Below are 11,042 nucleotides of genomic sequence, written 5' to 3'. Positions count from 1 at the left end.
CTAATATTGGCAATCACATCTCCCCCACTAATTTCCTCCGCTATGTTTACCTCGGCGCACACATACAAAAACACCCAGTGTGCCTCAGTAGTTACTTCATACTGTCCACACCTACACACTTCATCAACATCCTGATTCTTTAGCGCTCTCCTGGGCCTCCTGTCCGTGACTTTACCTTCCAATTGTGCTATATCACTTATACTATTACCTGCCCGTCATTAGTGGTGCCGTCTCTCGACCCCCAGTAATGTGTGTGACATACCTATTGCGATGTCCGGCCGACCGATTTTGCGACACTTGGATTTTGATGTGATCCCTATTTCTTATGTTTTGGGACGGTACGTCCAACTTGTCATTAGGATTGAATTCCATGCAAATGCACTAACTGCCCAGTTGCTGCTCACTGACTGAATAAGGTCATTCTTCTCACAAAACACTTTCTTTTTTTTGTTTTGGGTCATGACTTGATTTGATTGTGCATTGGCGTTTGGATATCTCTTCCACTGCTTGGCTCTGAGTGCAAGGCAATTAAATAGCTGTGGCCACCGAGGTATTTATGTGTGACTGAAATTGTTCGATTTTTATGTTTTATTTTTTTTTTGTAATAGCATGTTAACACTGGAACCACTCATGGAGGAGTGGAGACAATGGTTCTTGATAGTCAAGGGAAAACCACAAGCCTGGCAGTCCGCCGCTCCCCTTCGTCACGGGGACAGAGGTGTTATGTAAACTGGCTTTTATTCGGAAAATGAGGTCGCTCCCCCAGTCATGAGCAGAATGCCCCTCAGCCGCCACTGCCACACCTTGGCTCACTTCCAAGATGTCTTCCATTTGCACTCATGATTTGCTTCAACTCGGGGGACGAATAAGGCCTCCAACAGTTGCCCTCACCTCGGATATGGTTGGTTAAAAACGATGCACGGAATGACATATTCTTGCATTTGGCGATGAACTCATGGAAAATGAGTAGACGGTTATATACGGGTGGTCTGTGTGTGTGCGTAATTGTTGAGATATTTAATGCAAAACCACAGCCACCACGTAAGACACTCACTGACATATTAGTTTTTTAAATTAAACTTCCAAATCAAATGAGTCATCCACACAAAAAACATCTCTCTCAAAATGATACCCCCCACCCCCTACAGGAAAAAAAAAACCCAGGGGACTCCAATAGCTTCACTTTAGAGAACTTATTGTGCACGCATCGTTGAGCCCATTTCGCATCCAAATCAGTAGGATTGAGGTACGTTCAGTGTGAAGACGTGACAATAATAGTCATTGTTTATTTATTTTCTATTTCAAAACCAATTTCATTCAGCATAAATACAATACATTAAAAGATACAAGTAATTAGGTGGAAATATTTTTTAAATAATTTGAAGAGAGAGAGTTCATGCTAATTTCTTAGCTAAGTGTCTTTCTAAGCGATTTACAGTCCAAGGAATGGGATCCCTGCGGCCATCAGGAATTCCCTTTTTATTCTGCTTTTTTTTTTATGATGAAGAGATAAGATGAGTCATAGATTCATGAGTCTCTCTCTCTCTCTCTCTCGCTCTCTCTCTATTATATATACACGCCCACCCTTCACTGATTGGCCGACTTCTTCGCCGCATGCCTGTCCTCATTCACTTCCGCCTTTTCTCTATATAAACGCGCGTCGGCTCTCTGTCAGGTTTTGGTACTCAGCGCATACACAAGACGCTCCGCATTATAAGGCGTGCTGTCCACTTTGGAGAAAATTTTAGACTTTTAATGGCGCCTTATAGGTGTGAAAATACGGTAATGATGTTCATCATGATGCTTGTCTGGAATTTGATTATCAGATCTAATTCAACACGTTTTGGTGTGCTCTTTTTTTTTTGCTCTGCTGCAGGGACAGATTTATTATGCCTTCCTCCACTTGAACATGAAATGGTTAGTTTGTACCATTTGTTTGAATAATAAAAAAAGATAAGCGGGACATAACAGGAGAGCCTGGTTTAAAAGCATCGCGGTATAGCAATCAGAAAAACATGATCAACAACACAGAGCGCTATTATGGTTCCATGATAATGTGTCTTTTGTCCGATTGGTTACGGTGCCGGTGGAATGGAAGTATTTTGAAGATGTTGGAACACGCCCGGACGGATATTTGGTCGGTAGCACTTGTTTTGGGTGACGACCTGTCGAATGAATGAATTCATTCACTTTAGGGTCAAATGCTGACACGACTGTATCTTGATCAAGACCATATGCCATACTTGAGCGGGCCTCACACCTCAAGTGGTGATCATTGGTGTCTTGTGGCAAATGGTGGCCATTATCTCCTTATAAGTGTCAAAATGTTGACCTAAGGCGAGATGTTCACACCAGAGAAAGATCACACTTTTGACTCATTTGTGACCTGCCCAAATGTGTTTTTACATAAACATTGGTGATCAACCTAATGGCAACCCATCATGGCTGCCTAGTGTTTTGGGTTTTAAGTCTTGCAATGTTTTTTTTTTTGTTGTTGTTTTTGACAAAGCATCCTTTCAATAGGGTGGCCACGCTGCTGGGATAATTCCGCAACTCTTTTGCAACACAGATTTTGGATTGTTGTTAATACGCTGTGGGGTGAAGATGGAATAATGGGATAATTTGCAAGATAATCGACTTGTTTACATTGCACATCTGCATGTGTGTTTTGGCCAAAGCCAATTTTCATCTTAGAAAATAAGAATTTTGTTGCTTTTTTTTTATTATTAGGTAAAAACCTTGCACAACAGACCTTCGGACTACAAACTGGAGAAAAAAAACAAACATTTGTATGTGGTCATAGCTTGGTTTTTTTTTATTATTAGGTAAAAACCTTGCACAACAGACCTTCAGACTACAAACGGTGGAGAAAAAAAACACAAACATTTGTATGTGATCATAGCTTGCAAATTGGAATGTTTCAAACGTAATGTGTAATCTGCTTGTTGACGTATACAAAAATAGGTTGAAGACAAGGGAAGTATAACTTGTTTAACAAACCTATACTTATATGGCAATGTGTTCTATTTTGACTTTGCATTCTTTTGCTTTGCTATATTTGTTTTTTTGTGAAAACAACAGTGCAGTTGGGCATACCAGATTTCATTTGGTTAGAGTTTTTCACAGAATTTGGATAGAATGGGGAATGACTCAGAATTTGTTTCAGTGTTCAGCGAGTCCAGTGACTAAATCATCGCATACCTCTTCGTGAGATCTCTCCCAGTACCTGCAGAATTCATAGCATAACCTGAAACTCAACAACATCCCAATCTAAAATGTTGTACAATGTTCACATGTGCTTCTTTCTACATCTGTTTGCACCGGAATGACCAATTAAAATAGGCTCAAAGAGTTTCCAGTAAGATGCCGGCGTTATCAAAACAATCCTCATTCACACATGCAGAGCCAGCTGTCGTCGGTGGTCCTTTGTAAAAGAAACCTTTTGCACATCCAAACCGTCTGGCTGTGTTCTTAAAACTGTCTTTTAGAAAGTGTTTTGTTTTTGATTTATTTGGTTTAGAATTTGACTTGGCTAATTGTAATATACGACTTCACTGGACACATTAGCAGTGCAGAAACTGTCCACTTTCTTGGAGAAGTCTTCTAAGCACCGACGCTACAGTTCTCTTAGATGTGACACTCAACTCGCATGCTTCAAGTTTTGCGATATCATAATTTGCACTTCATACTGCCTGTGGAAAAAAAACAAAACTATTGCTTCAGAATGGAACGAGGATGATACGGCTTTGCAGAGGCCTAAGAGAAGCAAGGACAGTGCCCCGTGTGAAAAGGGAAAGCGGAAATCCGACTGGGATATGACATTTAACACCATAAATTGACTTCAGCTTTGTTGTGAAAGCAAATGTCGCTGTCGGACATGTTCTGTATATGTCCCACCATATACTACCTCATGTCACGGATCTCAGTATCTGAGTGTGAGATTCCATGTGAAAGCATAAACAGCCACCGTTGTTATCCATTTACAGGTAAAAACTGTGACTTGTAAAAGGCTTCCTTTTGTGTTCTGGAAACCAGATCTCAATTGATCAAAACAGCTCTCCATCAACTTTTTCAAAAGTGCACAATAGCGGCATCCCGCTGGGCGAAGAGGGGTGGGAGGATCACAGAGCCTCCGTATGTTGATTGGCTCGCGCAATTATTATTTAATCAACTCCCGTCACCCATCAAGTGGGAAATTATTTACATTCTCGTTCGCCAGCTGTTTTCTCTCGCCTTGTCTTTTATTCGTGCTCCCCTTTGCTTTTTGTGAGCCCTGTCGATAAACAATCTTTCAACACTGTCATGAGAGAGTGCCTCGCATTTTCCACCCATGATCTCTCCAGGCCCCTGGGCCAGTTCTACATCGCTGCCGTTATATGCCGTGGCAGGCAGTTTGGATGATTCCCTGTCATGGCGTGGTGCACAATTGATTCGCGCGCACGCACAAAAAGGGAGGCAACGGTTTGAAGGCCTGAGACGAGTTTGGAGACAGCAAGCCAAGGAAAGCAGTGTGAGGACACTTCCCATGATAGGAAATCAAAGCTTGAAGAATGATACGAAAAAAAAAAAAGTGGTTTCCTGCCAGCTGGTTTGTGTTCCGTACAGAAATCCCATTCTTCCGCTCAATTTTTGCTGAGACAACAATTGCACCACTTCCTGTTTTGATAACTCTCACACTCAACCTCACCTCTGCGAGGCACCACATGGGTTGTAGGTGTGGAAACTAGCACGAGCATTAGCACTGCTATGAGGAAGTGATAAGGGAATATTCAAATTTCTCATCAGGGAACAATTTTATCCCATTTTGCCTAAAGTTAATATATCCTCCAGAGTTTGAGGTAAAGCTAAGCGTTGACGGTATTTCCGGAAAAATGGATAAAAATTGCAATGGTTTGGCCTTTTTGTTCCTATTCCGTGCCCAAAAATGCAACCATTTGTAAACAGCTCTCAAAGTTTTCGTAAGCTCAGTTTGAACATGTGCGAGTTCATCACAGCTGACACAAAAAAGTTGGAAAACAGTTTGTGCCCATGCGCGTCGCGTTTCTTTACGCCGACATCGCCACTAGCTAGCATGCTAGGGATCTTTACTTTGTAGTGGTGCTAAATTAGCGCTTAGCCTCTTCCATACTTTCTGTGGTCTTCCGATCATGCTGCCAAGCCAGCGAGAAAATGCAGACTGAAGCAAAGAAACAATCTCTTTAAAGAGTTGTTCATCAATCTTTCAATGTGAATTAGTCTTCACAGCAGTAAGCGGTACTAATGTTCACCCTCAATCCCTTTTTAATTTCTAACAGTCACTCTTTAATAATACAGTATTTCATGTCATCTGTGGAATATGTCATCCTCCTGCTCCCCGGCAATACGTCCAGTGATTAACCGCACTGTAATCCCACTGTGGCGTGTGTGCCGAACACAGCTACAGTGTCACCGGGGTCCTCGGCCATACCCGGGCTACAGGAACTGGGTCGCCAGGATGGCTCGCCTGACACTGCGGACGGAGGGTCGCAGGTAAGATATTCACTCCAGCGTGATATCCTGTTAGAGCGGCAGTTCCAAAGAAGTTTGATAGGTTCTTTTGTGTGTTTTTTGATATAAGCAAGATAGACCGCAGACCTTCAGCATGGCCAGTAGTGGGCAGAAGGCGACGCGCAACTGTCCAGAACATTTTGTTTTGAATGACTTGAGGTTCTGTGACACACTTTTTCCGCTGGCCTCCGAAGACACTTCTCCTTGGAGGAAGCTACTTTTGTGTAATTATTCTGACAGCGGAGGAACGGAGAACCTTCTACCTAATTCACTTCCATTTGTCCAAAAATGTATTACGCTGTTGGCCCGTATTGTACTCCTGCAGTAATAGCGACAAAAAAAGATGGAAAACAAAACTTCTTTGATGGGCTAATCTCATCATGCTCTACCTAATTTGTCTCACTGCTTTGTTTAATAACTGCATTCTGAGGAGATTTTTGATAGACATTTTCAATTCCTCCGATTGCTTGGCATGACCGTGTCTTGGCTGGGATGCCAAGTCCATGTCCACGATTAAATAAAAAAAAAAACAGATTTAATCAAAAATAAAACAGCAGTACTGTAGACCTGAAGAGTATGAGACTATTTTGTCCAGAAACCCGAATACGGTCCATTTAGGAAAAGGCACGATTTTGTGTGACCTGGTCTCATGTTCTCCCTCGTGGTTGCATGAGTTTTCGCCACATACTACGGCTTTGTACCACATTCCAAAGACGTGCATGATATTTTAATTCGAGACTCTAAATTGTCCATAGATGTGAACATTAATGTCGATGGTTATTTGACACATAAGATCTGGTCTGAGACCCTGACTGAAGACTTAATACGTCCAATCTGTCAGATGAAAAGAAACTATTCTTCAGCTGAAGCAAGTTGGCCGATGTGTTTGTTGACCTTTTTCTCAAATGATATGATGATGACGTTTCTGGTAAATCCATGTCTATTTAGAGTCAAATTCAGTCGATGGTCAAACATGTTTTGGTCTGGCTTGCCTCTGAAAGTGGTCTGACCTTGCCGCTTTGGGTCAGATCCCAACTGACTTAGTTTGTAGAACGAGTGGTCGCAAGGTTTGATGAAAGCATTCTTTGGCGATGGGTGTCATGATTTTGCTTGTTTTGGTTTTCAGTGTCGGCTGGAATGGAGGGTGGTTGCCTCCAGCGGTGCACGTGTCACGCATCACAATCACCCGAGTACATAAGGACTGCCAAGTTGTCTACTCTTGGTCGGATTATTCGCCCTGCTCATGATTCTGTCTTAAAGTGTTCGAATTTTGTTCTTGCCACGTATTAGTTTCGCCACGTTTTTTGGATTAGCTAATAGTAAGTAGTATGTGTTTCCCTCTTTTTCTCGGCTTGTATTATTTGTGTTCTGGGTTTTCTCGTCTTTTCATGACAAGCAACTTTGCATTTGTCCTTGCCTTTTGCAAGCGTTTTTGGTTTGTGTCGTTTTTCCTGGTTTTTGGAACGAGCGTCATTCTAGCGCCTTTTTTGTCGGTAAATAAACCTTTTTGCGCAAAGATCTTATCCTTGTCTACGTTTTAGCATATTATTACATTATTATACAGATTATTCCGGAACGTGTCAATGGGTTATCCATTGCTTCCATTTCCTACAACATAACCTGCCTCTTAATTGATGATGGATGGTTGAAAAGTGTCACAACTTCCTCACTCCTTCCAATTTTTTATCTGGTCTGCGGTATGTTGAATTAAGCTCATTGATTCTGTCACGCGTGAACCACTCACCCTTGTCGGCGCTATGAGTTTGAATGACGAAAGAATGCGGACATGCGAGCGCTGGCACACAATTCTGGATGGGGTGTCAAGGGATCGGGGAGTGACACTGCTGGCTTTGTGTTGGGGCCTGAATGGGCACCTTCGGGAGAGACTGTGGTTCTGAATGGGCACCATTGGGCTAAGCCATAGTTGCCGGCAATGGAGGCTGGTAATTAAGGCGAGCATTGTGCGTCTGCAGACTCTGCGAGACGGAGAGGTCAGGAAGGCAGGCTTGTATTGTTGCCTCAGCAGGGATCTCAGAAGTGCGTCAGGCTTGTACATGTTGGGAGAGAGAGCCTTGGATCTCTGGGAGAAAAAATATATTATTACAACAACAAACCCCGCTGGCTGCCCTATAGAGTCTTTTCATCCATATGTCAACATACAAACTATAGGGGCCTCTTTGGTGGTTTTGATTTTGTAACTTTTTTTTTCCTCCCTCCTTAAGTGTCTTGAAGTACTTTTCTGGCAAACTAGCCTGGAACGTCGGCCTCCTCGAGGAATCGGGGCTGTGTTAACCATAGCTTAGAGAACAGTTGTGGTCAGCATGCGAAGCCACAAGGGTGTGTGCGTGCGCATTCGAGGTAAGCTCGACTCAGCCCCTACAACGCGGAAGTGGACGCGATGTGCTCAGAGTTTTATTTATTTGCACGGACTCGGTTCAAGGAGATTAGAATAACGGCGGGAAGACATGTGCTGAGAGACGGAAAAATCCCATAAATCAGACAAGAGAACCATGCTGATTATGTAATCGGGTGGAGACAGGTTGAAACCTTCAAACGAGTCAATTTAAACAGAATAAACAAGATGATAGGACTTCATGTTCTTTGCTGATCCCCCAAGGGGGCATGCTTTACCATTTGACAGCGTTTGGACTTGGAAGCTGGTTTTATTGGATACAGAGGACGGTCGAAGAATAAGGATGTAAATATTAAGTCTTCTTCCCTGTCATATAGCTTCATTTTTTTTCTCACGTGTTGAATGAAACCAGATTTGGGCGATCCATGCTCAGAATTTCATTTAAGAAAGTTTGTCTTCTGTATCTCTTTGCCCTGCAGTGTGCCAGGAAGCTTCTGGCAGGGTTGAGGACTTGGGGGGTGGCGGGATGGTGGGCGGCGCTGCAGCATGGGAATGTTTTTACAGGGCGACCCCTGATCTTCCTTGCAGTCACAGTCAGAGGCCCTGAATGCACCGCGTCCATTTCTAATCTCACACTCACTCAAGACAGGTTACCAGAAGTGAATGGAGACAAGTCCCGGAAACGGGTATGGGCTTATCAGGAACACCACTTTCACAATACTGCCATCGTCAAACTGCCGCCAACACCGGAGAGGACCGTCAGATAGAGTACAGGAGGAGCACACTAACTACATTTCTCAATGGTGTATGGAGAAAAGAGTCAGTAGAGTTCATATTTAAATGCTAACAAACTAAGCTAACTGTAATATAATAACAAGGAACTGCATTAAAACGACAAACAAGCATGTGCAAACCCCTTAGTTTGAGTCAGTGCATCTTAAAAACAATCACTGCATATAACTTCCAAGTTTCCTGGTGTACTGACGCGCTAACTCAGCCAGCCTCGGGGAACCTCACTCCATTTACTTTTACGGTGCAACGTCAAAAGAGCCAAACACCCCTGAAGTTGTGCATTTCGGAATGCGACTGTAATTTTCGGGGGAAAAAAAACCCACACCAAAAATGCTGTATAAAACTTCAGACCAAATGACGCCGGCCTATCACGCAAAATTGCAGACTACCTCGACCTGACCTTGCTCAAAGAAACTTCAGAGGATTCATTTCGCATGTTTTGTTTTTTTCTTTGGCTTTTTGTGCTTTTTTTTTGCTTGTTTTGAAACAGGTCATCCTCAATAAATGGTGTTGACACTAACTTTGGATTTACAGTTTTCCCTTACGCCTTTAGATTTTTATACATTTCACGTGACAGATATTTAACCCTTTCAGGGACTGCGATTACTATAGTGGACAGCTTATCGGGTTATCAGGTTACAGGTTGTCATTATTTGTGCATGGATGGGTTAATGAGACTGTGGTTACATGTACTGGAGTCATAAAAAAAAAATGCATGCGTGGATGTAGTATGGAATTACATCCGTATCAACAGAGGGCAGCGACTGCACACACAGAGTTTATTAAACATTACATGTAGGAGTGTCACCATCAAATATTTTTAGAATCGACTGTCGATTATTCAAACACCATTTTATTTTGCGTTAATACACTTTAATGCAAAAGCATTTTTTCCCCTGTTCATTTTTTAAAAAAATAATTTCGTGACACTGAGGGTAGTACAACTTTCACAGAATCTGTCTATGGACTTACACGAAATGTGTATTGTGCACTAGTATATGATGTGCACCTCCGCAAACCGGCCTGCCACTCAACCTGCTCTTGTCATTCATTCCGCTGGTAACCTAACGCTGGCGTGCAGCTGCATCGCTTGCTGGGCCTAGTGGGATGGTTGTTAAGTCCAAGGCCAGTGCAGGGCAGGGTTGGGAGGGGTTCACACCCACGGCTCCACTTAGCATTAGCTCTTAAGCCCGAGTAAATACGGTAAGCGTAGGCATATGGTTAACTTACATCGGGTGATGAGGAAGGTGTGATGATGGAACAAAGCTTCCGCGGACGGATTCCATGCTCATCGATTATTGGATGTTTTCTGTGAGTGAAGCGCAAAGAGAGAGGAAGGATTCTGATGAAAACATCAGCTCCAAAACAAAAAGAGTGTGGGTGTTTTTTTTTGGTGTGTGTGTGTTTTTTTGGGGGGCCTGGAGCGAAATACCCACGTTTGATCCTCAGGGAAAAGATTCCACCCGACGTCCAAGAACATGAGACATGAGATCCGTGGCCAATTAGGGAAGCTGTGTCGTGGAAATCGAGGAATCTGGGAAAAAGCATTGGCTTGGCATGGCCATATGCATCTGCAGCTGTCTTGGACGTGAGTGACGTAGGGCTCCATTGAGATGCACGCCCAAAAACAAATGCATACGTGCACACACACACGCCCACACATGCGTGTTGCTCGGGTGAAGTTTCAGAATGAACCCGAAATGCACTATGAACTTTACAGGTGAACTTCATTTGACTTTTTCGAAAGTTCTGGCTGACCGACAATTCAACGTTTCAGTTTTTCCACAACTTGCTTCTCTCTAACAAAGATCCGAACAGCAAACGTGTCGGTCCACGAATCGACGAATGAATATCCCGCTTCACTTCCAATTGGTATCCAGCCATCCTCTTCACCATGTGGTTTCCATTTGAACAATTGATCCACAGGACCTGGCCACTGTGTGCCTTTAAACAAGATGGTCCCTGACTCTCATCAGTAGGTCCTATTTGAGATACGGAGGGACAGAAAGTTGTGAATTTTGCCCTCCATCTCCTTGTGACAAAACACTGAACAGTTGAACGTGCATGCAAATGTTTTAGAGAAGGACACATTTATCCTTTCAAGGACCTTATTTTCATCCGGAAATTTCACCCGATGCCGACTATACCACAGCGATCATGTATTTTTTTTTTTGAGGTACACTAGTTTGGAATGATGCAAGTATATTAACCCTTACAGGGACAGCGATTACTACAGTGGACAGCTTATCGTGTTATCAGGTTACAGGTTATTATTTTTGGTGCATGAAAGGGTTGCTCAAATAAATGTTTCCTAATTACATTCGGACAAACGCACACGTGCGGTTCAGCACATGTAGATTTACGTAACCAC

General features: G+C 43.0%; 1 protein-coding gene and 2 long non-coding RNA genes across 6 annotated transcripts in view; 1 reads left to right on the top strand and 2 right to left on the bottom strand.

Annotated features, from left to right (window-relative positions):
• The window catches only part of ppifa (peptidylprolyl isomerase Fa), a 52,947-nt gene that overhangs the window by 12,128 nt on the left and 29,777 nt on the right, over nucleotides 1-11,042 (bottom strand). The window contains exon 7 of one of the 4 annotated variants that reach the window (XR_002167507.1): nucleotides 9,902-9,980. The exons of 2 other annotated variants lie outside the window; for them this stretch is intronic. Coding sequence is in view for 1 of the 2 variants with exons in the window: in XM_019863999.1 (XP_019719558.1) it covers nucleotides 9,979-9,980 (2 nt within the window). In the remaining variant the exon portion in view is untranslated. Of the gene's footprint in view, nucleotides 1-9,575; nucleotides 9,981-11,042 lie in introns of those variants that run through there. One more of the 4 variants, XM_019863999.1, reaches the window with a different exon arrangement.
• Nucleotides 1-11,042, top strand: part of LOC109512360 (uncharacterized) — a 41,050-nt gene that overhangs the window by 7,012 nt on the left and 22,996 nt on the right. The gene's annotated exons all lie outside the window — the stretch shown is intronic.
• LOC109512362 (uncharacterized) lies at nucleotides 2,832-7,310 on the bottom strand. The gene is made up of 2 exons (XR_002167510.1): nucleotides 5,824-7,310; nucleotides 2,832-5,782 (listed from the first exon to the last, which is right to left on the bottom strand). It is a non-coding gene; the product is annotated as an uncharacterized LOC109512362 (long non-coding RNA).

The sequence above is a fragment of the Hippocampus comes genome, unplaced genomic scaffold (assembly GCF_001891065.2).
Source record: "Hippocampus comes isolate QL1 unplaced genomic scaffold, H_comes_QL1_v1.1 scaffold57, whole genome shotgun sequence".
Classification (NCBI taxonomy): domain Eukaryota; kingdom Metazoa; phylum Chordata; class Actinopteri; order Syngnathiformes; family Syngnathidae; genus Hippocampus; species Hippocampus comes.
This window is presented reverse-complemented; position numbering and strand designations above follow the sequence as displayed.